General features: G+C 39.4%; 1 protein-coding gene across 1 annotated transcript; it reads right to left on the bottom strand.

Moving 5' to 3' along the window:
- Positions 1-181: 181 nt before the first annotated feature.
- LOC145903609 (uncharacterized) lies at positions 182-22,192 on the bottom strand. The gene is made up of 22 exons (XM_082991703.1): positions 22,036-22,192; positions 21,698-21,858; positions 21,268-21,364; positions 20,780-20,948; positions 19,799-19,920; positions 19,169-19,450; positions 18,806-19,003; positions 18,465-18,650; positions 18,068-18,258; positions 17,594-17,714; positions 4,822-17,112; positions 4,529-4,620; positions 4,302-4,470; positions 3,926-4,095; positions 3,754-3,871; positions 3,263-3,409; positions 2,996-3,124; positions 2,708-2,925; positions 1,637-2,369; positions 1,120-1,350; positions 958-1,061; positions 182-727 (listed from the first exon to the last, which is right to left on the bottom strand). Exons 1-22 carry the CDS (start codon positions 22,115-22,117, stop codon positions 680-682), a joined length of 16,059 nt encoding a protein of 5,352 aa, XP_082847829.1. The 5' UTR covers positions 22,118-22,192; the 3' UTR covers positions 182-679.
- Positions 22,193-27,407: the final 5,215 nt, after the last annotated feature.

Here is a 27,407-nt window from a genome sequence, read left to right as displayed (position 1 = left end):
CCACATGTCCAAATGCAAAATAATTTTACCTACCCTATATGTTTTTGATTATTAGGCTTAGGATGTTTCGTGCTGTGCAGAAACTGCCAATTTTGAAGATAACATTCAAGTTTCGTCAAAAACACAATATACAAGACTGCAACAATGAGTATTGAACAGGTAACCAAAAATTCAAATTGCATGTATATAGTTTGTTTTGTAAAAACAATAATCCGCAAGACATAAACATAACGAACAATGTGGGCATAGTGCATAGAAATACGTTTTCGTATAATTAGGAAAATGTTGCACAGAATGAAAATATGGCAAACATCATAACTTTTAAAGCCTCACATAAAATTATTAGCAAAACAAGCAATGGTCATAAGCATTTCTTACTCTTTAATTTGCTCAGATATGTTAACGGTTGTATAGAATTTAATATAAATTGGTTAAGTGCAAGATGACACTGTTTGAGTAGCATCTTTTCTCATAGTCTTATGCCTTCAAATTGGCTGCACAATCACAAAAAATTCAAATAACACTTATATATATGTGTTTTAAATGCAATTTTACAGTCAATGTAAAGCTAATAAATTCACTTTCTTCAAACAGGAACAGTACTTTCTTCTTCATGTGATAAATGCAAAACATTTTGGAATGTGTGTTGAGTTAATTGTGTTTGCTGTATAAGCAAGAATCAGTCACCGTGTGTTGCTGTTAAACTTGCTCTTCCATTTCTGGAAACCTACGTAAAAAAATAAAATAGCTTTTACTAGTGTTTTGGTGAATATCCCAACAACAAATCATTACTTAAACATCATAGCAGTGGCTCTAAAGAGAAATACGGTTAAGAACCACTTCTTTGTAGCATAGTTTAGTAACATACTCATCTCTTTGGCAAATCAAAAACAAGGCTCTTGGTCAGCCTTGTCTTGACAAAAGTTAAATAAAAAACACAATATTTATTAGTCATACTCTGAAAACGCCAGATCTCCTTTTCATCTGAACATATAGGTATATTCCAACTATTACCATGAGAACAAGTGGAAAAAGAACAAATAAATACCAATGTGTTGGGACTGTAAAGAATTGCAAGGGTTAATATTAAATTGTGCAAATTCAACTCCACATTTTTACCAATAAGACAAGTGTCTTTTTTAGGAGAGAAAACAAATCCACTTGAGCACTGACATGTGTGCTTAAACAGACTCGTTTGGGTGCATGTTGCATGAGTGTGGTTTGAGCAAACGTTTGCTTGTGTTTCACAGTAGCTTATGTTACAGATTGCAGTGTTATTGATGCCCAAACACGGATTGTGTCTGCGCACATTGCATGTGCATTTATAGGATACCTCGCCATCAAATGAAGCTGAAAACAAAAGACAAAAATTTAAAAAACATATATTAAGTACATAGCAAGTAAATACTTGCAAATGTTGTTATTGGTTTTGATCAAGCATGTTGGCATTATTCTAAAATGTTTTTTTTTTCTTTAAAATGAAACATGTTCCTTGAATATTCTCATTTTAACCGATTAAATGTTTTTAAGATAACATTTTGTCAGACAAAGGTATTGCTATAGGTATTACATCATTGCTAAAAAATTGTGTAGCATTTTTAACATCAAAGTACATATTTCAAGAAATTACACTTACTTAGGTCTCGTAAACACATTTCTTCTGTCGGGCATGCACTGGTCAGGTTATACCCATGGCATATGACAGCATCACTTTTGTCATTACAAGTGCATTTGCTGCTAACCAAGAGGTCAGTGCAATTGCAATAGAAACTGCCTGGAGTATCTACACACCCAACGTTTATTGGACAAGGTGTTGACATGCATTCATTTATGTTTAGGCAGTGAGTCCCATTGTCATCATAGCCATCATTGCATGAACACGAGTAGTTACCAACAGTGTTTTCACATCTTGCTTGAGAGCTACAGTTGTTTAGTATGTTGGACAGACATTCGTCAATGTCTGTGCAATTAAAGCCATTTCCAGTAAACCCTTCTTTACAGGAACAGTGGTAACTTCCCTTAAGATTCTCACAAGTTGCATTTTTACTGCAATTGTGTTCATTATCGCATTCATTTATGTCACTGCAATTAAAACCATCCCCTACGTAACCATCAAAACAAGTGCATGTATAACTCCCAGCTGTGTTTGTGCATTGAGCCTGGGTACTGCAGTTGTTTGCATTTAAGCAAAACATGGATTCAGTGCAGTTACATTCATCAACATCCATGCAGCTTGACCCGTTACCAACATATCCCTTATGGCAGGTGCAAAAAAAACTTCCATTTGTATTGGTGCAGTTTGCGTTGATGTCACAGTCACTTTCTCCCATAAGGCATTCGTTTTTGTCTTCACAGTTGGTCCAGTTACCCTGAACCAAAAACATATTTTTCTCTGAAAGAGATGTTCTTGTCATATGAAAGGTTCTAGAAAATGACTGTAAAAGGCTGTGGTTCTTAGCTGCTGCTCGGAACAGTTTTCTCTCAATATAATATTGGAAAAATCCCCATTACCTTTGCTAAAAAAACAGCCAGAAAAGTTGATATTACAAGATTCAAACTTTAACAACACAAAGTTCAATTATAAGTTGTGTGGTATTCAAAATCCATTCTAAATGTGCTACATTTGGATGTTACAGCGTTAGAGGTAAAAGCTGCTGGTTTGTGGTGTTGTGTAATATTTAATTTTGAAGAAACCATTCAACATTACCTCAAAGCCATTGTTGCAAGAGCAATTAAAGCCCCCTTTCATATTTTCACAAACAGAAATACTTTGATTTCCACAAGGACTGGTCATGTTATCCTTGCATTCATCAACATCAGTACAATTTACCCCATTCCCTGTGTAGCCATTTACACAGCTACAGTCAACTGTTAGGTTTCCATCTAGGCATTTGGCTTCTGTACTACATGGTTCATATTCACATCCTATTAAACAAACATTCGTATGACCAAAAAGCCAACAATGGAGTCACCAACAACGGGAAGCTCAATTTACTTGGCATAACACGGACAGTACGGATTGTTTCGTTTACATTGTCACTGCAGTAATTCTGTGCATTGCAAGCTACCAGGACAAGGTCATAAGCAAGGACAGGATTCAATAGATTGGTGGAGAATTGTGTGTCTGAAAAAATTAAAAAAAAGTTTTATTTAACGTAAAAACATGCATGTCGACCTGCTTTCTCGTAAATGTTTAAATTATGAACAAACTAATGTATGTAACATAATGTACTAATTTGATATTAAAGGGATATATTTTTACCATTAACTCGAAATGACAGGTTCATTCCACTAGGTACTGGAATGGGATTCCAATAAAAGAAAGCTGTTCCTTTGGGTTTGTCCCATTCAACACTTACACTTGATCCATTATAGAAAGTAACATTATAATAGCTTGGTGGGGATGGAGCTAGATAAAAAAAAATGCTTTGTGGTTACATTTTCAGCAGCAAATACAGAAACACTACAAGAAAATTACATGTAAATGTATAAACTAGGATACATGTATAAACTAAGCTTGGATACCAGCAGTCATTGATTTTGTCTCGGAAAACATCAACTTGTAATTTTCTATTTTGCAACAAACTAAACTTGAGTTGTTTGCATGCTTACGGTGTTATTGGGTGAGACAAAGGCTAGAATTGATATTCTGTCTTTTTTGATACTGAAATGAATTCAAAGTTTTTTCTTTCACCTATTTTTCAGAACCAGAGCAGCTGGCGTTTGTTTCAGGCACAATCAAGAAGAAAATACCTGTTATGACAGTGATGTTGGTTGCTGAACCTGCCCCACCACTGTTTGCCGCAGCAATTGAGATTGCATATATGGTTCCAGAATCCAAGTTGGTAAGAATAACATTGTTCATCGTAGTCTGCAAGAAGTTTTTTATTGTGAACTAAGTTTTTTCCCCATAAAATAGACTAACATTTATTGTAGTTGTTATGGGGGAAATGATTTGCCTTTTCTTCCGAGCTGATATAAGGGTTTGGATATATTGAACTAAATATTGTGTTGATCCTTTGACTGGTGGCCAACTGCATGAAATGGAGTTGTTATTAACACCAGTTATTTGAATGATTCCAACTGCGCTTGGTTCTGTAACAGAATAACAATGCAATCAAATCGTCTTAATTAAATTGTTTTCTTTAAACTTATGACTCGATAAAGTGTTGTTTTTTTTAAATAAAATCCAAAAATGAAAACCAAGAACATAAAATTTGCCAAAAATATTATGTTTTCAATGAAGTCAAACTTATCCACTTTTATAATTAATATAGTGAAACTGTTTTCCAAATTCATACTTGTAATCACAGTGATTGGAGGGGACGACACTTCAACTTGATCAGGAAAAATAGTGGTTAAATTTACATGGTATGGTGTCCCTGATGTGAGACCTGTAAACGCAACAGGGGGAAAGGGGACTGTCCAGTTACTTATTAGCTGATCTCCCATTGCTGAATATACAAACACCTGAACAAAATCGGAATAAAAGAGCATTAAATCTTTCTAGCAAAAATATTTAACTCACTGTATAAAGCGTGGCATCCTGACTCTCGTTCCATGTTACTGTGAATGATGTTTCTTCAATTCTTGACATTTCAAGTTTGGAAGATTTTGGATCTTAAAAATCAATGACAAAATGCCCATCAGAAATATTCAAAAAAACAAAAAAAAATGCAAAAAAATCATAACTCTTTAAGATAACAAATTTCAATGACCAAACTTGACACAGAATTGGAATAACTTTTCTATTGGATTTATATAAACAAAGTATAAATCTTTGGTAACTGATTTATAAACGCTAACTACAAACTGTATTACCTATGCAAAAACTTCCATTTCCTGAAAAAGGTTTGCAAGTGCAGTTAAAACCACCATCAAAATTCGTGCAATTTGCAATCAAATAACAGTCATCCAACATCAAAGCACATTCATCGATATCTGAACATTCTGTTCCATTTCCAGTGTATCCCAAAATACATACGCATGCAAAACTTCCTATTGTGTTGGTGCAATTTGCATTTCGATGGCAACTCATTAATCGACATTCATCAATATCTTCACAAGTCATTCCATTCCCACTGTATCCAGTGTTACACTGACAAGTAAAGCTTCCATTTGTGTTGGTACAGGTTGCATTTTCATGGCAGGTGTGGTTTCCAATTCTACATTCATCAATATCTCCACAAACCATTCCATTCCCACTGTATCCAGTGTTACACTGACAAGTAAAGCTTCCATTTCTGTTGGTACAGGTTGCATTTTCATAGCAGGAGTGGTTTCCGATTCTACATTCATCAATATCTCCACAAACCATTCCATCCCCACTGTATCCAGTGTTACACTGACAAGTAAAGCTTCCGTTTGTGTTGGTACAGGTTGCATTTTCATGGCAGGTGTGGTTTCCAATTCTACATTCATCAATATCTTCACAAACCATTCCATCCCCACTGTATCCAGTGTTACACTGACAAGTAAAGCTTCCATTTCTGTTGGTACAGGTTGCATTTTCATGGCAGGAGTGGTTTCCAATTCTACATTCATCAATATCTTCACAAACCATTCCATCCCCACTGTATCCAGTGTTACACTGACAAGTAAAGCTTCCATTTGTGTTGGTACAGGTTGCATTTTCATGGCAGGTGTGGTTTCCAATTCTACATTCATCAATATCTTCACAAGCCATTCCATCCCCACTGTATCCAGTGTTACACTGACAAGTAAAGCTTCCATTTCTGTTGGTACAGGTTGCATTTTCATGGCAGGAGTGGTTTCCAATTCTACATTCATCAATATCTTCACAAACCATTCCATCCCCACTGTATCCAGTGTTACACTGACAAGTAAAGCTTCCATTTGTGTTGGTACAGGTTGCATTATCATGGCAGGAGTGGTTTCCAATTCTACATTCATCAATATCTTCACAGACCATTCCATCCCCACTGTATCCAGTGTTACACTGACAAGTAAAGCTTCCGTTTGTGTTGGTACAGGTTGCATTTTCATGGCAGGAGTGGTTTCCAATTCTACATTCATCAATATCTCCACAAACCATTCCATCCCCACTGTATCCAGTGTTACACTGACAAGTAAAGCTTCCGTTTGTGTTGGTACAGGTTGCATTTTCATGGCAGGAGTGGTTTCCAATTCTACATTCATCAATATCTCCACAAACCATTCCATCCCCACTGTATCCAGTGTTACACTGACAAGTAAAGCTTCCGTTTGTGTTGGTACAGGTTGCATTTGCATGGCAGGTGTGGTTTCCAATTGTGCATTCATTAATATCTTCACAAACCATTCCATCCCCACTGTATCCAGTGTTACACTGACAAGTAAAGCTTCCATTTGTGTTGGTACAGGTTGCATTTTCATGGCAGGTGTGGTTTCCAATTGTGCATTCATAAATATCTTCACAAACCATTCCATCCCCACTGTATCCAGTGTTACACTGACAAGTAAAGCTTCCATTTGTATTGGTACAGGTTGCATTCTCATGGCAGGTGTGGTTTCCAATTCTACATTCATCAATATCTCCACAAACCATTCCATCCGCACTGTATCCAGTGTTACACTGACAAGTAAAGCTTCCATTTGTATTGGTACAGGTTGCATTTTCATGGCAGGTGTGGTTTCCAATTGTGCATTCATTAATATCTTCACAATCCATTCCATCCCCACTGTATCCAGTGTTACACTGACAAGTAAAGTTTCCGTTTGTGTTGGTACAGGTTGCATTTTTATGGCAGGAGTGGTTTCCAATTCTACATTCATCAATATCTTCACAAGCCATTCCATCCCCACTGTATCCAGTGTTACACTGACAAGTAAAGTTTCCATTTGTGTTGGTACAGGTTGCATTTGCATGGCAGGTGTGGTTTCCAATTCTACATTCATCAATATCTTCACAAACCATTCCATCCCCACTGTATGCAGTGTTACACTGACAAGTAAAGCTTCCGTTTGTGTTGGTACAGATTGCATTTTCATGGCAGGTGTGGTTTCCAATTGTGCATTCATCAATATCTTCACAAACCATTCCATCCCCACTGTATGCAGTGTTACACTGACAAGTAAAGCTTCCATTTGTGTTGGTACAGGTTGCATTATCATGGCAGGAGTGGTTTCCAATTCTACATTCATCAATATCTCCACAAACCATTCCATCCCCACTGTATCCAGTGTTACACTGACAAGTAAAGCTTCCATTTGTGTTGGTACAGGTTGCATTTGCATGGCAAGTGTGGTTTCCAATTCTACATTCATCAATATCTCCACAAACCATTCCATCCCCACTGTATCCAGTGTTACACTGACAAGTAAAGCTTCCATTTGTGTTGGTACAGGTTGCATTTGCATGGCAGGTGTGGTTTCCAATTCTACATTCATCAATATCTTCACAAACCATTCCATCCCCACTGTATCCAGTGTTACACTGACAAGTAAAGCTTCCATTTGTGTTGGTACAGGTTGCATTTTCATGGCAGGTGTGGTTTCCAATTGTGCATTCATTAATATCTTCACAATCCATTCCATCCCCACTGTATCCAGTGTTACACTGACAAGTAAAGTTTCCGTTTGTGTTGGTACAGATTGCATTTTCATGGCAGGTGTGGTTTCCAATTCTACATTCATCAATATCTTCACAAGCCATTCCATCCCCACTGTATCCAGTGTTACACTGACAAGTAAAGCTTCCATTTGTGTTGGTACAGGTTGCATTTGCATGGCAGGTGTGGTTTCCAATTCTACATTCATCAATATCTTCACAAACCCTTCCATCCCCACTGTATGCAGTGTTACACTGACAAGTAAAGCTTCCGTTTGTGTTGGTACAGATTGCATTTTCATGGCAGGTGTGGTTTCCAATTGTGCATTCATCAATATCTTCACAAACCATTCCATCCCCACTGTATGCAGTGTTACACTGACAAGTAAAGCTTCCATTTGTGTTGGTACAGGTTGCATTATCATGGCAGGAGTGGTTTCCAATTCTACATTCATCAATATCTCCACAAACCATTCCATCCCCACTGTATCCAGTGTTACACTGACAAGTAAAGCTTCCATTTGTGTTGGTACAGGTTGCATTTGCATGGCAAGTGTGGTTTCCAATTCTACATTCATTAATATCTTCACAATCCATTCCATCCCCACTGTATCCAGTGTTACACTGACAAGTAAAGTTTCCGTTTGTGTTGGTACAGATTGCATTTTCATGGCAGGTGTGGTTTCCAATTCTACATTCATCAATATCTTCACAAACCATTCCATCCCCACTGTATCCAGTGTTACACTGACAAGTAAAGCTTCCATTTGTGTTGGTACAGGTTGCATTTGCATGGCAGGTGTGGTTTCCAATTGTACATTCATCAATATCTTCACAAACCATTCCATCCCCACTGTATCCAGTGTTACACTGACAAGTAAAGCTTCCGTTTGTGTTGGTACAGATTGCATTTTCATGGCAGGTGTGGTTTCCAATTGTGCATTCATCAATATCTTCACAAACCATTCCATCCCCACTGTATCCAGTGTTACACTGACAAGTAAAGCTTCCATTTGTGTTGGTACAGGTTGCATTTTCATGGCAGTTGTGGTTTCCAATTGTGCATTCATCATGATCTTCACAAGCCATTCCATCCCCACTGTATCCAGTGTTACACTGACAAGTAAAGCTTCCGTTTGTGTTGGTACAGATTGCATTTTCATGGCAGGTGTGGTTTCCAATTGTGCATTCATCAATATCTTCACAAACCATTCCATCCCCACTGTATGCAGTGTTACACTGACAAGTAAAGCTTCCGTTTGTGTTGGTACAGATTGCATTTTCATGGCAGGTGTGGTTTCCAATTGTGCATTCATCAATATCTTCACAAGCCATTCCATCCCCACTGTATCCAGTGTTACACTGACAAGTAAAGCTTCCGTTTGTGTTGGTACAGGTTGCATTTTCATGGCAGGTGTGGTTTCCAATTGTGCATTCATCAATATCTTCACAAGCCATTCCATCCCCACTGTATCCAGTGTTACACTGACAAGTAAAGCTTCCATTTGTGTTGGTACAGGTTGCATTTTCATGGCAGGTGTGGTTTCCAATTCTACATTCATCAATATCTTCACAGACCATTCCATCCCCACTGTATGCAGTGTTACACTGACAAGTAAAGCTTCCATTTGTGTTGGTACAGGTTGCATTTTCATGGCAGGTGTGGTTTCCAATTATGCATTCATTAATATCTTCACAAGCCATTCCATCCCCACTGTATCCAGTGTTACACTGACAAGTAAAGCTTCCGTTTGTGTTGGTACAGGTTGCATTTTCATGGCAGGTGTGGTTTCCAATTGTGCATTCATTAATATCTCCACAAACCATTCCATCCCCACTGTATCCAGTGTTACACTGACAAGTAAAGCTTCCGTTTGTGTTGGTACAGGTTGCATTATCATGGCAGTTGTGGTTTCCAATTGTGCATTCATTAATATCTTCACAAGCCATTCCATCCCCACTATATCCAGTGTTACACTGACAAGTAAAGCTTCCGTTTGTGTTGGTACAGGTTGCATTTTCATGGCAGGAGTGGTTTCCAATTCTACATTCATCAATATCTCCACAAACCATTCCATCCCCACTGTATCCTGTGTTACACTGACAAGTAAAGCTTCCGTTTGTGTTGGTACAGGTTGCATTATCATGGCAGTTGTGGTTTCCAATTGTGCATTCATTAATATCTTCACAAGCCATTCCATCCCCACTATATCCAGTGTTACACTGACAAGTAAAGCTTCCGTTTGTGTTGGTACAGGTTGCATTTTCATGGCAGGAGTGGTTTCCAATTCTACATTCATCAATATCTCCACAAACCATTCCATCCCCACTGTATCCAGTGTTACACTGACAAGTAAAGCTTCCGTTTGTGTTGGTACAGGTTGCATTTTCATGGCAGGAGTGGTTTCCAATTCTACATTCATCAATATCTACACAAACCATTCCATCCCCACTGTATGCAGTTTTACACTGACAAGTAAAGCTTCCATTTGTGTTGGTACAGGTTGCATTTTCATGGCAGGTGTGGTTTCCAATTGTGCATTCATTAATATCTTCACAAGCCATTCCATCCCCACTATATCCAGTGTTACACTGACAAGTAAAGCTTCCGTTTGTGTTGGTACAGGTTGCATTTTCATGGCAGGAGTGGTTTCCAATTCTACATTCATCAATATCTACACAAACCATTCCATCCCCACTGTATGCAGTTTTACACTGACAAGTAAAGCTTCCATTTGTGTTGGTACAGGTTGCATTTTCATGGCAGGTGTGGTTTCCAATTGTGCATTCATTAATATCTTCACAAGCCATTCCATCCCCACTATATCCAGTGTTACACTGACAAGTAAAGCTTCCATTTGTGTTGGTACAGGTTGCATTTTCATGGCAGGTGTGGTTTCCAATTGTGCATTCATTAATATCTTCACAAACCATTCCATCCCCACTGTATGCAGTGTTACACTGACAAGTAAAGCTTCCATTTGTGTTGGTACAGGTTGCATTTTCATGGCAGGTGTGGTTTCCAATTGTGCATTCATTAATATCTTCACAAGCCATTCCATCCCCACTATATCCAGTGTTACACTGACAAGTAAAGCTTCCGTTTGTGTTGGTACAGGTTGCATTTTCATGGCAGGAGTGGTTTCCAATTGTGCATTCATTAATATCTTCACAAGCCATTCCATCCCCACTATATCCAGTGTTACACTGACAAGTAAAGCTTCCGTTTGTGTTGGTACAGGTTGCATTTTCATGGCAGGAGTGGTTTCCAATTCTACATTCATCAATATCTCCACAAACCATTCCATCCCCACTGTATCCAGTGTTACACTGACAAGTAAAGCTTCCGTTTGTGTTGGTACAGGTTGCATTTTCATGGCAGGAGTGGTTTCCTATTCTACATTCATCAATATCTACACAAACCATTCCATCCCCACTGTATCCTGTGTTACACTGACAAGTAAAGCTTCCGTTTGTGTTGGTACAGGTTGCATTATCATGGCAGTTGTGGTTTCCAATTGTGCATTCATTAATATCTTCACAAGCCATTCCATCCCCACTATATCCAGTGTTACACTGACAAGTAAAGCTTCCGTTTGTGTTGGTACAGGTTGCATTTTCATGGCAGGAGTGGTTTCCAATTCTACATTCATCAATATCTTCACAAACCATTCCATCCCCACTGTATGCAGTGTTACACTGACAAGTAAAGCTTCCATTTGTGTTGGTACAGGTTGCATTTTCATGGCAGGTGTGGTTTCCAATTGTGCATTCATTAATATCTTCACAAGCCATTCCATCCCCACTGTATCCAATGTTACACTGACAAGTAAAGCTTCCATTTGTGTTGGTACAGGTTGCATTTTCATGGCAGGTGTGGTTTCCAATTGTGCATTCATTAATATCTTCACAAGCCATTCCATCCCCACTGTATCCAGTGTTACACTGACAAGTAAAGCTTCCGTTTGTGTTGGTACAGGTTGCATTTTCATGGCAGGTGTGGTTTCCTATTGTGCATTCATTAATATCTTCACAAGCCATTCCATCCCCACTGTATCCAATGTTACACTGACAAGTAAAGCTTCCATTTGTGTTGGTACAGGTTGCATTTTCATGGCAGGTGTGGTTTCCAATTGTGCATTCATCAATATCTCCACAAACCATTCCATCCCCACTGTATCCTGTGTTACACTGACAAGTAAAGCTTCCGTTTGTGTTGGTACAGGTTGCATTTTTATGGCAGGAGTGGTTTCCAATTCTACATTCATCAATATCTCCACAAACCATTCCATCCCCACTGTATCCAGTGTTACACTGACAAGTAAAGCTTCCGTTTGTGTTGGTACAGGTTGCATTTTCATGGCAGGTGTGGTTTCCAATTCTACATTCATCAATATCTTCACAAACCATTCCATCCCCACTGTATCCAGTGTTACACTGACAAGTAAAGCTTCCGTTTGTGTTGGTACAGGTTGCATTTTTATGGCAGGAGTGGTTTCCAATGCTACATTCATCAATATCTTCACAAACCATTCCATCCCCACTGTATCCAGTGTTACACTGACAAGTAAAGCTTCCGTTTGTGTTGGTACAGGTTGCATTTTCATGGCAGGTGTGGTTTCCAATTGTGCATTCATTAATATCTTCACAAGCCATTCCATCCCCACTGTAACCAGTGTTACACTGACAAGTAAAGCTTCCTTTTGTGTTGGTACAGGTTGCATTTTCATGGCAGGTGTGGTTTCCAATTGTGCATTCGTCAATATCTTCACAAGCCATTCCATCCCCACTGTATCCAGTGTTACACTGACAAGTAAAGCTTCCGTTTGTGTTGATACAGGTTGCATTTTCATGGCAGGTGTGGTTTCCTATTGTGCATTCATTAATATCTTCACAAGCCATTCCATCCCCACTGTATCCAATGTTACACTGACAAGTAAAGCTTCCATTTGTGTTGGTACAGGTTGCATTTTCATGGCAGGTGTGGTTTCCAATTGTGCATTCATTAATATCTTCACAAGCCATTCCATCCCCACTGTATCCAATGTTACACTGACAAGTAAAGCTTCCATTTGTGTTGGTACAGGTTGCATTTTCATGGCAGGTGTGGTTTCCAATTGTGCATTCATCAATATCTTCACAAGCCATTCCATCCCCACTGTATCCAGTGTTACACTGACAAGTAAAGCTTCCGTTTGTGTTGGTACAGGTTGCATTTTCATGGCAGGTGTGGTTTCCTATTGTGCATTCATTAATATCTCCACAAACCATTCCATCCCCACTGTATCCAGTGTTACACTGACAAGTAAAGCTTCCTTTTGTGTTGGTACAGGTTGCATTTTCATGGCAGGTGTGGTTTCCAATTGTGCATTCATTAATATCTCCACAAACCATTCCATCCCCACTGTATCCAGTGTTACACTGACAAGTAAAGCTTCCTTTTGTCTTGGTACAGGTTGCATTTTCATGGCAGGTGTGGTTTCCTATTGTGCATTCATTAATATCTCCACAAACCATTCCATCCCCACTGTATCCAGTGTTACACTGACAAGTAAAGCTTCCTTTTGTGTTGGTACAGGTTGCATTTTCATGGCAGGTGTGGTTTCCAATTGTGCATTCATTAATATCTTCACAAGCCATTCCATCCCCACTGTATCCAGTGTTACACTGACAAGTAAAGCTTCCATTTGTGTTGGTACAGGTTGCATTATCATGGCAGGTGTGGTTTCCAATTGTGCATTCATTAATATCTTCACAAGCCATTCCATCCCCACTGTATCCAGTGTTACACTGACAAGTAAAGCTTCCGTTTGTGTTGGTACAGGTTGCATTTTCATGGCAGGTGTGGTTTCCAATTGTGCATTCATCAATATCTTCACAAGCCATTCCATCCCCACTGTATCCAATGTTACACTGACAAGTAAAGCTTCCGTTTGTGTTGGTACAGGTTGCATTATCATGGCAGGTGTGGTTTCCAATTGTGCATTCATTAATATCTTCACAAGCCATTCCATCCCCACTGTATCCAGTGTTACACTGACAAGTAAAGCTTCCGTTTGTGTTGGTACAGGTTGCATTTTCATGGCAGGTGTGGTTTCCAGTTGTGCATTCATTAATATCTTCACAAGACATTCCATCCCCACTGTATCCAGTGTTACACTGACAAGTAAAGCTTCCGTTTGTGTTGGTACAGGTTGCATTATCATGGCAGGAGTGGTTTCCATATGTGCATTCATTAATATCTTCACAAGCCATTCCATCCCCACTGTATCCAGTGTTACACTGACAAGTAAAGCTTCCGTTTGTGTTGGTACAGGTTGCATTTTCATGGCAGATGTGGTTTCCAATTGTGCATTCATTAATATCTTCACAAGACATTCCATCCCCACTGTATCCAGTGTTACACTGACAAGTAAAGCTTCCGTTTGTGTTGGTACAGGTTGCATTTTCATGGCAGGTGTGGTTTCCAATTGTGCATTCATTAATATCTTCACAAGCCATTCCATCCCCACTGTAACCAGTGTTACACTGACAAGTAAAGCTTCCTTTTGTGTTGGTACAGGTTGCATTTTCATGGCAGGTGTGGTTTCCAATTGTGCATTCGTCAATATCTTCACAAGCCATTCCATCCCCACTGTATCCAGTGTTACACTGACAAGTAAAGCTTCCGTTTGTGTTGATACAGGTTGCATTTTCATGGCAGGTGTGGTTTCCTATTGTGCATTCATTAATATCTTCACAAGCCATTCCATCCCCACTGTATCCAATGTTACACTGACAAGTAAAGCTTCCATTTGTGTTGGTACAGGTTGCATTTTCATGGCAGGTGTGGTTTCCAATTGTGCATTCATTAATATCTTCACAAGCCATTCCATCCCCACTGTATCCAATGTTACACTGACAAGTAAAGCTTCCATTTGTGTTGGTACAGGTTGCATTTTCATGGCAGGTGTGGTTTCCAATTGTGCATTCATCAATATCTTCACAAGCCATTCCATCCCCACTGTATCCAGTGTTACACTGACAAGTAAAGCTTCCGTTTGTGTTGGTACAGGTTGCATTTTCATGGCAGGTGTGGTTTCCTATTGTGCATTCATTAATATCTCCACAAACCATTCCATCCCCACTGTATCCAGTGTTACACTGACAAGTAAAGCTTCCTTTTGTGTTGGTACAGGTTGCATTTTCATGGCAGGTGTGGTTTCCAATTGTGCATTCATTAATATCTCCACAAACCATTCCATCCCCACTGTATCCAGTGTTACACTGACAAGTAAAGCTTCCTTTTGTGTTGGTACAGGTTGCATTTTCATGGCAGGTGTGGTTTCCTATTGTGCATTCATTAATATCTCCACAAACCATTCCATCCCCACTGTATCCAGTGTTACACTGACAAGTAAAGCTTCCTTTTGTGTTGGTACAGGTTGCATTTTCATGGCAGGTGTGGTTTCCAATTGTGCATTCATTAATATCTTCACAAGCCATTCCATCCCCACTGTATCCAGTGTTACACTGACAAGTAAAGCTTCCATTTGTGTTGGTACAGGTTGCATTATCATGGCAGGTGTGGTTTCCAATTGTGCATTCATTAATATCTTCACAAGCCATTCCATCCCCACTGTATCCAGTGTTACACTGACAAGTAAAGCTTCCGTTTGTGTTGGTACAGGTTGCATTTTCATGGCAGGTGTGGTTTCCAATTGTGCATTCATCAATATCTTCACAAGCCATTCCATCCCCACTGTATCCAATGTTACACTGACAAGTAAAGCTTCCGTTTGTGTTGGTACAGGTTGCATTATCATGGCAGGTGTGGTTTCCAATTGTGCATTCATTAATATCTTCACAAGCCATTCCATCCCCACTGTATCCAGTGTTACACTGACAAGTAAAGCTTCCGTTTGTGTTGGTACAGGTTGCATTTTCATGGCAGGTGTGGTTTCCAGTTGTGCATTCATTAATATCTTCACAAGACATTCCATCCCCACTGTATCCAGTGTTACACTGACAAGTAAAGCTTCCGTTTGTGTTGGTACAGGTTGCATTATCATGGCAGGAGTGGTTTCCATATGTGCATTCATTAATATCTTCACAAGCCATTCCATCCCCACTGTATCCAGTGTTACACTGACAAGTAAAGCTTCCGTTTGTGTTGGTACAGGTTGCATTTTCATGGCAGGTGTGGTTTCCAATTGTGCATTCATTAATATCTTCACAAGACATTCCATCCCCACTGTATCCAGTGTTACACTGACAAGTAAAGCTTCCATTTGTGTTGGTACAGGTTGCATTTTCATGGCAGGAGTGGTTTCCATTTGTGCATTCATTAATATCTTTACAAGCCATTCCATCTCCACTGTATCCAGTGTTACACTGACAAGTAAAGCTTCCATTTGTGTTGGTACAGGTTGCATTTTCATGGCAGGTGTGGTTTCCAATGGTGCATTCATTAATATCTTCACAAGACATTCCATCCCCACTGTATCCAGTGTTACACTGGCAAGTAAAGCTTCCATTTGTGTTGGTACAGGTTGCATTATCATGGCAGGAGTGTTTTCCAATTGTGCATTCATTAATATCTTTACAAGCCATTCCATCTCCACTGTATCCAGTGTTACACTGACAAGTAAAGCTTCCGTTTGTGTTGGTACAGGTTGCATTATCATGGCACGTGTGGTTTCCAATTGTGCATTCATTAATATCTTTACAAGTCATTCCATCCCCACTGTATCCAGTGTTACACTGACAAGTAAAGCTTCCATTTGTGTTGGTACAGGTTGCATTATCATGGCAGGTGTGGTTTCCAATTGTGCATTCATTAATATCTTTACAAACCATTCCATCCCCACTATATCCAGTGTTACACTGACAAGTAAAGCTTCCGTTTGTGTTGGTACAGGTTGCATTATCATGGCAGGTGTGGTTTCCAATTGTGCATTCATTAATATCTTTACAAGTCATTCCATCCCCACTGTATCCAGTGTTACACTGACAAGTAAAGCTTCCGTTTGTGTTGGTACAGGTTGCATTATCATGGCAGGTGTGGTTTCCAATTGTGCATTCATTAATATCTTTACAAGTCATTCCATCCCCACTGTATCCAGTGTTACACTGACAAGTAAAGCTTCCATTTGTGTTGGTACAGGTTGCATTATCATGGCAGGAGTGGTTTCCAATTGTGCATTCATTGATATCTTTACAAGCCATTCCATCCCCACTGTATCCAGTGTTACACTGACAAGTAAAGCTTCCATTTGTGTTGGTACAGGTTGCATTATCATGGCAGGTGTGGTTTCCAATTGTGCATTCATTAATATCTTCACAAACCATTCCATCCCCACTATATCCAGTGTTACACTGACAAGTAAAGCTTCCATTTGTGTTGGTACAGGTTGCATTTTTATTGCAGTTGTGGTTTTCATTTGTGCATTCATTAATATCTTCACAAGTCATTCCATTTCCACTATATCCAGTGTTACACTGACAAGTAAAGCTTCCATTTGTGTTGGTACAGGTTGCATTTTCATGGCAGTTGTGGTTTCCATTTGTGCATTCGTTTTCGTCTTGAAAAAATACGTTGGTATTAGTTTCATTCTACAAGCGTCAATATCGCAACGAAAGTTGAGAACCGTCTTTTCCTTTTTTTAGTAGCTATCGTTTATGTAACTTTTTTGTGCTTCATCAAGAAACATAAGAATTATAAATTACAATATTTGCTTGAGCAATAGCGTGTCGACTGCAACGTTTGCCTTTGTCAGTTCATGATTGCGTAGTGAAAATATTCAACCTTTTTCGCCAATAACAAGGCCTTGTTTCATTGCTGTTTTTTGGCATTTTTGGTGTTTATAAGCTTAAAAGGTAGAAAGGCCTCATAACTGAATTGAATTTAGTGGTTTTTAGGTTCAAACGCGTCAGTAACACAACCTCTGAATAATGACGTATTCTCATGAATTAATATTTATCAGTTTCACACATCTATGTCTATAAATATTTTCAATATTCGTTTCTTTTGCTTCGCTAATCTGTACCAACTGTTATTCAAACCTGAAGTAACGCTGAACACTCCAAGCTGTTGTGGAGAAGAAATTCGCCCCAAGGAATCTCGAAATTCGGCGGAAGCATTAACCGATGTTACGTCGTTTTTTTGAAAACCGCTTAAAACAACCTGCACACAAACAATACATTCATGATCGACATGTACCTAAAATAAAAAAATAAATAAGCCTATTGAAACCAATGTCTTTTGTGAAGCCAATAAAGCTACTTTGGCTATCGCTTTGTAAAGCGTCTATAGTTAAGGTGTGAAAAATTTCTTTCTGATAAGTCCAACATGCGCCAGCCCGCTATAATAATAGGAAGTACTTGTCGGAAAATTTAAAAGTAAGAGATCAAGTTTGATTCCTCTTGCGCACATAGGCCTATTGCATACGGATATTATATTACAAAATGAACAACACTAGTCAGCTTGAAACCTTCGAGGCAAAAACACACGAAATGTCTTGTGTGTAGTTTAGTTACCGTGTAGTTGTTGGATTGATCGATAAACTGTTCGGTAATTTCGGTTGAAGTCTGTGTTCCGTCCGATGCCATGTATGTAAACCTGTATTTTGTGACTCTTTCCAGCACGTTTGATGAAAACGAAACTCGAACTTCAGATCCGCTACTGAGAGGAATGCTGGAAAAGTTGGGAATGGGAAGGTTTCCACCGTCTGTAGAAAGAAATCCGCATAGGTTTTGTTTAAATATCTGTGTGTAATACAGGTATGAATGCAAAAAAGTTATTGACATAAAATCTTCCATTGTGTGAGAAAGCGCGGGCAAGTACGTAAATACAGATTTTGTACGAAAAATAAACACAGTTTACCCGCCAAGTAGCCTATTCCGGTTTCAAGCTAACACTCTATTTTACACTGACCTGTAGTGTGGAAAAAGGCGTACACGTTTTCAGGCCGGCTTAAAGTCGTAATTTCATAAACATTTCGGTAGAAGGGAGTAGCGTTTAAGTTGGAACACACTGGCGACAGGTTGTCTTGTGCGATGCCATACAATTGATTGGAAGTCAGGTTAAATACCACCGATGTCGTGTCGTTATCGTAAACAACTGTAGAAAAAAAGAGAAAATCATTAGTTGTTGAAACAAACAAAGGAAGACATTGGATTAAGTTCAAAATATCTGGGCAAGTAAAGTGCCCGGGTAAGTTTCATAAATCTTTTTTATATCAAAAAACACTGACGAAGGGGAAGCAAAACCCAAACCTGAGTTGCTGAAAAAAACCTGCTGGATTGACTGAGCCGTATTTTCAGTTTCCGTTCGGGACAAATCTCTTTGTGAATCGATGCCATGGTCGGTAAACAAGGCCCAGTTTCTTACGTCGTCCCGATCGGGGTCGCACAAAAAAGGCGGGAAGAGGGCGTATAGGAAGGTTTCGGTAAAACCATATTTCAAAGAAGTCGCTGCAAACAACGTGTTGTTATAGCAACCAACTGTCTAGTTGTCGCCAAATCCGATGTCATTCAGTATTTTTTTATGATCGGATTTCGTACAGTACGAAACTTTTGGTTCTTGCCATGCAAGTGTCCTATTGTTTAAATATGTAGCCAGCCATATATAGCGCTTACCATTAAAACTCAGTTGACAGTCAGTGAATAAAGATGTATCTGGTATCACCAGAGCTGTTGTATCGAGTGATGACGCGTTGTTTACCAGTAATTCGTAATGTGCGTATTGCAAGGTATTGTTGGAGGTGGTAGTGTTGAATATCGGCAACAAAGAAACGTTATGGACATTAGTGTTTCCAGCGTAAGACTCGTTCAACTGCTGTTGTACTAAAGTAGCCGTTGTGGGGTCGGAGATCGATAAACTCGCATTCAGTACAACTCGTCCAAACACCGACAAACGCCCTAGAAAACATAGAATTGCACGAAACAATGTGATGCCAGTTCGGATTTGTTTGCCTGTGCAAACTTGTTACAGACGGACATTAAAGTTTCGTTGATAGTTGGTAAGTGAAAATCAACTACAAAGAAGGTCAAACTTCTGACATTTTTACCAAACTGCTGACATTTTTATTAAACTGCTGACTTTGTGATATGACAAACACTGCGTTTTATTGCACAAAAACAATCGACCAAATTGTCTAGTTGTGAAGTTATAGTGGAGTACTTCCACAAAAGTTAAATTAACCTAACAGTTTGCTTTTCAAAGATGTTTTTTCTTAAATAAATCGTCACACATCGCACTGTGCACACCTGTTGTGAAGGTCGTCTTAGGGCCAAATGGGCTTTGCTGGACTGTGAAGTTAAGTTGGCCGTAAACTTGCGCAACTCGAGCTTCCACTTCGTACTCCGAGTTTGGCTGCAGACCAGTTGCTCTGGAACGAAAACTTGATCAAAATTTGTGTGTACCGCTGTGCTCTCCAAGAGACAATAAATAGGGCATAGTCGGCAACATATGCAAAGTCCTAGTTATACTATTTTTTGCACAAAGCTAACACAAGTTCTGGGGCGCGAAACCTAAATTGGCAGGAATTATTTTACCCCGTAAACGAACACAAATCATCACAAGTGCCATTCTACGTTTTTGACGAACTGGCAAAACTTACAGGAACATTCAAGTTATGAAATGTACCGTATCAGTCTTGTGTCTATAAACTGAATTATCCCGGTTTGGTATTCTTTAAGAAGTTAGTCTTCTAATAATTCAGTACATAGGAACATTTAAGTGTACCATAAAAATGTTTCCTATCTGGTGGATAGATGTTTTAAAACTGAGGTTACCGTCTCTATGGAGCCATAACAGAGAATGGAAGAACCACACGTGGCTCCGAAACTATAGGGTGTCAAACTTTGAAAAGGGTTTAAGCGATAAAGTAATAGCACGGTCTCAAAATGGAGATCATTCGCTTGCATGGATGATTTACATCAGTCAGTGTATTGAATTAATACTGATCGCGATACTATCTTTTTGGAGTTAACTTACCTTTTGACCGACTATCAAACTGAAGTTGACAGTATTTTCAATGTAACAAGATGACAATAAGAATAATAGTAGCAAGACAAATACCCAGGAGTTATATAGTATAAAGTGGAGTTTTGGGTGCTCGCGCGTAAACCAATTTTTACGTTGTCCAAATGTTTTTCGTAATTTAGGCTTCTGTCAATGAATCACGTAAATACCACTAAGCAGCGTTTTGTATTTTTCATCTGTGCAGAAGAAAACTATCAGCTTACATAGCCACATATGCGAGGTTTCCCAGGTTGCATGGGCAGACAGTTGTGTTTCCAGTTATCCGATTGATGACACGAATTTCCCACGAAGTGGCCCCAGGCGTCTTTTCCAACATCATAACTGCGAAATTCGGTCTCGGCAAAACGAAGCGGACTGCTGCCCCGGATGGTGCTGAGAAAAACATAATAGTTATGATATTTTGTGGCGTGTAACATTGTTTCGAGGGAGTTTCGGCATTTATGTAATTGAGTTTTGCGAAATTATTTCAGAGCGATTTTAGGTTTCCTAAATGCAAAGTGGAGAAATGAAAACAATAGATTAGTACAAGTTATCGTGCTGAAAAACCAGCTCGCATCAAGTCGTTACAACGAACGTAGTCACAAATAGACAAAAAAGGGATGAAGAAACACAAGAAACGATCCCAGAAATACGTTAAGATTTAGAAAAAAAATCGGACGATTTACGAGTGAAATCGGTTCAATGTGCTTACCTGTTCTTGCATATGTGACATTGCTTTCCAAGGTTTGACCACTCGATACACCTCTCAATTTCACTTCGTACAAAGTGTTTTGAGTAAGCCCGGTCACCTAAATAGTAACGCACCATGGTAATTTTTCGAGAAAACGTGTGTAGGTAACCTATCAAAATTAAAGAGAAAACATACAGAAACCAAAATTCATTTTTTTTGTGCTGGAGTCAAGTTTGTTTATATTCTGTTGATTTAACTTTGTCTTAGGCTTGATATCGCACAATGTCAACAGTTATAGGGTTTTACCGAACGTGGTTCAGGATGTCGACCCACAAAGCTGAGAGATGCCACCCAACAAGAATACAAAAAAAAATATATTAATGCTTGCCACTGATCTTGAAAATAATCAATGCAACTCGTATAACATTGTTTGGCAGTTTTTGATACTCACATTAGTAGAAATTGAATTTATCGGTAAGGTGATGGCAAGGCCGGGATTATGATGTGGAGTGTAGACCAACGTGGGTTCGGTGAGTCCAGTAATATTAACAACGACATTAAAACTGACGCTTGTTACGCTTTCGACGACGGGCTGGTCCAAGGCTTGGACGGCTGAACACACAAACGTATCACAGTTAGGGCGGTGTCATTGACAGAAGAAAGATTATGAATACACGGGAAAAAGCTATTAGGCGATTAACCAATCCTATCGATGATTTTGTTTTACCAGAATAAGTTTTTTAACGAGAAAACTGTTGCAACGAGAGCATTCAAATATTTGTCACCAACCTTCCAGTTGGAAAACAATTATCGCCAAGCAGCCGAGCGGTAAGAAACGAAGCATTCCATCCCAAAAAGAAAATATTTTCATTGCGTCAGGATTTCCGTTGCATTAACATTCTTTTGCCTTCGAATTGTTAACAAGGTCAAACAGGTTTGCATTAAAATATTCTGTAAAGAAAAAAATAGATTTATTACTACATAAAGTGACAAAGTTTTCAAACGAAAGCTACCGGTAATGACACTACACCCCTTATTATCTACGGGCATCGAGGAGATACTGGCTTTTGTTTTAACACGATTTTGTGATAAAAGCGGTCAGATGTAGAAACAATTAATGTTGTCTATACCGATAAAGAACAGGAGGTTGGTGAAAATATGTGTGCGACAAAGATGTTTGTCAGCACTGTCAAAAGGTTGCATTCGTGTGGGACAAATCAGTACGTATATTGTTGATAAATGTAAACAAGCGGTAACCGCAACACGATGAAGATTTGAACAAGGGGTAAAATCGCTTCAGTAGAAAAAAAGACTTTTTCTGCCGAATGTTTCGGATTGACATTAAAAACGAATATTTTTTATTTAAAACCCTTCAGAACAACGCAAAATATTTTAATAACCAACATTTTATTTAAATCTGCCGAAGGACCAAAGTTGGGAAAGAGTGCGCTAAGAGAAATTCGCCTTCTTTTCAATCACGACAAGCACGTAGCTCCTATTAAATCACGCGAATCTGACGCACGTTCCTGTGGCGTGGACAGACACGCGCTCATCTGGAAAAGTACCTCAAACCAGCCCCAAAATGATAGCAATTACTGGGGCTTAATTCTTGTGTCTTACTGCAAAAAAAGGCCAAGCAGTGTATCGTGGGCAAAAAAATCGCTTCGTTTTAAAGCAAACAAAGGTGGTGCTCGTGGGTCACCCCTGGACTGATACAGGTCCTGGTGCACCTCCCTTTATGAGGCCTTCTCTGTGTTACTGTGTAAAATGGAAAAGTTTCCACTTCTGGTGTTTACGAGATAACATCGCACAAACCTGTATCTCCAAGCGAGTCAGCGGCAATATATCTACAATGCAAACCGACCACAATCTCTACCCATGCATTACAAACGTATGTTGAACTGCAAATTAACTATGACTATACCCTAATGCCAAACATAACGAAAAATATAGAAAGGTTTTGATACGTTTTTCTACTTCATATAGCAAAGAAAATCAATTCAGCACAAGGACATTATCTCTTGGCGACTCGTGGCCAGTCACCTTAACCTGACCGTAACGCTTCTGAGAGGGATGGTCACAAATAAACAACGAACAGACCCGATGGTGCCATAAGATGATATCAGCCCTAAGTTTTGCACTAAAAAACCCGCCGTTTTCCTGCTGTTCCTCTTTTTGCTTCGCTTCTGGATTTTCAACTATCTGTATTGTCGACCAGCCAAGCGTTCAAAGCCTAGAAAACGAACCTGTCCTGTGGGGCTTTCGAGATAGGTAAGGGTTCGCGACGCATGTTGTTGACACATTTGTGCGGTATTGCGTTCGCCACACAAACTTGATGGATCTATGGGTGTATGTGTGTATGTGTGCATATGTCGGAACAGAGCGAGATATTTAAACCAAAAATATCTACCAGGGGTGCAAGCGTATTCCCTTTTGCCACAATCGTAAAGCTCTGGATTTCTGATCGGTTTAAAATCCTTTGTATGTTTTTTAACTGGGACAGGCGTGTGTTGTGAGGAAGAACGAAAAATCTCTTGTTTAAACAAATATATACCAAACAATCTATGGCGAAATGCTGCCAATAGATCTCATGCAAACCCCAGAAGACCTGCTGGTTGAGTGAAACTCGGTAAACAATAAACAGCTTTCAGGACCAGAAACATACTTTGGGGCTTGGGTTACAGGCACACGAAATTGCTGCACGTACCCACATGTGCACTTTAGAGAACTGGCATTTAATTCCGCCAATGACCTTGTTACGGCGTGCGATCAACTGGAACATAGGAAAGGAGAGGAATAACTAAATGTGATGGCTCACCAACGGGTGGCTCAATTTTATCTCAAAATTGAAACTTAATCTTATCTTGCGTAAAATTCGACATCACTGAAATTGAAGGAAATTTGCGTGGAATGTATACATTTTTAAATAGTGTTGTTTAAGATGTTTTAAGATCCTAGTCAATGCGGGGTCCAATCAGAAAAAAAATCGGGAGTTGTATTTTCCCTAACAAAGATCACGATTACCGAAACCAAAACTTGGTATTTGGTATTCAGACGTTTTTAGGAGATCTTCATGGTTCACTGCCTTCTTTTCAACTGGTCCCGATCTGGACTGATCTGTGAAATGGGCCTTGGACCAGTTGTGAAAACGACCACCCAGACACTTTTTGACACATGAAAAGTATTTTTGTAGTTCTTTCACATCTATAAGATAATGGCGACCCAAAATATCGAGTATGTGTTATCCACATACGCCAAGTTATACATGCTCATATCCTATATTACCACACTCTGAAACGAATGATATTACCCGCGCAGCTCAGAATAACCAAAGTCCAACGCCTAAAGGTTAGGTAACTTTTCATATTCAGGAATGTAAGGCCGTCACCACACAACAACGCAAAGTCCCTGCCATGATAACCTGGCAAGCAATCATGCGTTAACGCCAACATACAAAACCTTGTTTCGGAAACAGTCGCCGATTTACACAACGGACTTGACCTTCAAAGTGACACGTTTTTGTTTTGCACTCGCGCAACAGTGGTCACGTTTTTTTGCTGAGGTTTTAACCTAACTTTGACAAAACCGATATTCCTATGTTGATTTACCGATTTACATTATAGTTGATGTCAGAATAATCTATAGCATGGTATAGTCGGGAGCTATTGTCCGGTTTACCACGCAGTCACCACACCCATACCAACGACAAAAATGTCCAACCTCATTTGAATTGAAGTTAGCTAATTTTAGTACGGGGACAACCAATCAGTAAGGACAAGCCCACATCGTTTCCCTCAGGGACCACAATGGAAAAGCCCCATCGTCTCGCTTCAACTCAATTGAAATAGCGCCCACAGCAAACCACGAAAAGACTGGCCAAGTCTTTTGTGTCCGTCAAAGGCAGCAAACTTGAACAACAGCCGGTGTTTAGTTTATGATGATGAAAAACACCTTTGTAAAACTTCGAGCCATAAAGAACATTGGGTGGCGCTGATAGAATCCGTTAACTTTGTAGTATTTACAGTTGGAACGTAGCATGGACGCTTGTGTTATTACTATTGTGTCCAATTTTAATGACTGTTAAATCCACAACGATTTGTTTGTTTATTCGCTTCCAAAATCCATGTCATTTGCAAAAAGGATTGTTTTCATTTGCGTTGTTATTCATTTTCTTAAATTCCCCGATAAGTCGCGTTTGACTTTGATTTCCCAAATATAGTGGAAACATTCCATGTTTAACTGATGCTGGTAAAGAGAGGTTAAATAACAACCAATGAAGTACACAGGGCAGAAAATTCTTGAATTAAATATAACTTGGATGAAAAAAAAGGAACCCATTGTACGCAAAAACACTTAACATACCACAACGTACACTGTAATATACATCATATGCATGTACATATGAATTTCAAACCACAGGGCATGGACCTAGCATTTTGTTTTCGCGCGCCTTGATGGCAAATGACGTCAACGCGAATGGGGCTCTTTATCCAGAACTTAGGGCCCAGTATCGAATTCAGCCTCTGCCTCAATCGCATCTACTTGGAAGAAAATGAACAACAGAAACTCAACGAGTTTTAAATTTAGACGTTTCTCAGTTTAAATACAAGGGACAAATCAACCTCGCTTTCCTACTTATTATGTATGCAGTTAAAGCTAACACAACAGATTCCCGCGAGGCACCTCCGATTCTCTCAACAATTCTTCGTGCGTTATCCACACAACTTGCAACATACAAATTACACACCGCAAAGCCAACGAACCAAAATAACAAAACTGAAATAAAATGAAACAGAATGTGCGATGCAATAAAAACATCTCACCCTAGAGGCGGGTAAAGTTGTCGCTAAAAATCCACTGTATTCTACTCTTGCAACCAGCAGTAAACTATCCTACGCCAGGTCTGTCCCACGTCTTCCGTTCACTGAAATCAATCCCGTTTCTGAACCTGGTTAACGCTATACTGCACTCTAATCGTCACGCGCGCTTTAGGAACAGTTCGCAAAAATCAAACCGACAGAAGAAGGGAGCTGGGTTCGAGGAGCTACAAAAGAGAATGAGAGAGACAAGTGGGGAATACCCCTACCCCCGATATTCGGTGTCCTGGAAGAATTTATCGAAGTGATAATTTAAGCATCATATTTAAAATGTGTGTTATATGCGCAAAAGAGCCATAATAATCAGTATGCTCATTGATTATTATAATATGATTTGGGTGAAAGCCGAGCCGATAGCGCTATTGGATCCCAAACAGTTGTTTTGGCCATAGTGCGCTCCACGTGGTTCGTCTGTGTTGATTGGTACCTAGTTTGGTACCCAACATATCGACGATTGACCGAAAGGTACCACAAAGTGGAAATCTGTGTGCCTGCTAGTCTACCAGCTAGCACAGTGCCACATCAACAGCTGCACTGATGAGACCTTACAGGTCGAAACAGTGCGTGTATACACCCTGTCTGCAGCTCTCAAAATGTGTATGTTTTGTTCAACTATGAAAGAGTTGAACACATTATCGCCTTCACAGCAAAGTTTTAAATATACTGCTATTTTAAATCCCAACCATAATGATGGAATTCGACCCCAAACAAACGTTGTTTGCCTTTCCAATGCACAGTCGACGCTACGTTATCTGGAATGTAGGTTCTACGGCTAACTTCACTGATCAGCAAACCGTAACGGGAACAATGGCAAATCCACACTGGAGAAAAATTTGTATTTTGTCAATATAACGTGATTCATTGCAAGTTCGTAGTCGTTGCGACAACCGTTTTAAACAAGCAAGGACAACCCGTGTGTAGATATACTACAAGACCAGATAAAAGTAAGAGCGTAAGTTATCATTATTTTGTGAAATGCAGTTCTGTAAAAGCTGCTCATCATCGTCGGCAACTTGTGATGCCTTAAAATTTTGTAGCGAAAAGTACACTTTTTGTTGCGTCAGAAAATTTACATCACAAATAGCCGCCCAGACACCATCACCAAAAAACAACTCTCTTGAACTTCTAACGCCGAACCTTGTTTGCTCAGCAGCACGCTTGACTTAACAGAGCAATTTTGCGAAAAATACCAACCGCAAATGCAAAGTTTTGCGTGGTAATCACCTCACGTCTTTAGCTAATAAGTTTAAAATATATTTAACCAACACAACTCATGTGATCACA

This window comes from Ascidia mentula, chromosome 5 (assembly GCF_947561715.1).
Source record: "Ascidia mentula chromosome 5, kaAscMent1.1, whole genome shotgun sequence".
In the NCBI taxonomy this organism is placed as follows: Eukaryota; Metazoa; Chordata; class Ascidiacea; order Phlebobranchia; family Ascidiidae; genus Ascidia; species Ascidia mentula.
The sequence above is the reverse complement of the archived record's forward strand: the minus strand, read 5'-3'. Positions and strand labels throughout refer to the sequence as shown.

Bases quoted from the DNA above. Each gene is read 5' to 3' on its own strand.
- LOC145903609 (XM_082991703.1), bottom strand. From the start codon at position 22,117: ATGAAAATATTTTCTTTTTGGGATGGAATGCTTCGTTTCTTACCGCTC. The intron at 19,451-19,798 runs GTGTGCACAGTG...TATGTTTTCTAG, and splicing joins TAAGACGACCTTCACAACAG to GGCGTTTGTCGGTGTTTGGA. The intron at 3,410-3,753 runs GTATTTTCTTCT...TTTTTTATCTAG, and splicing joins CAACATCACTGTCATAACAG to CTCCATCCCCACCAAGCTAT.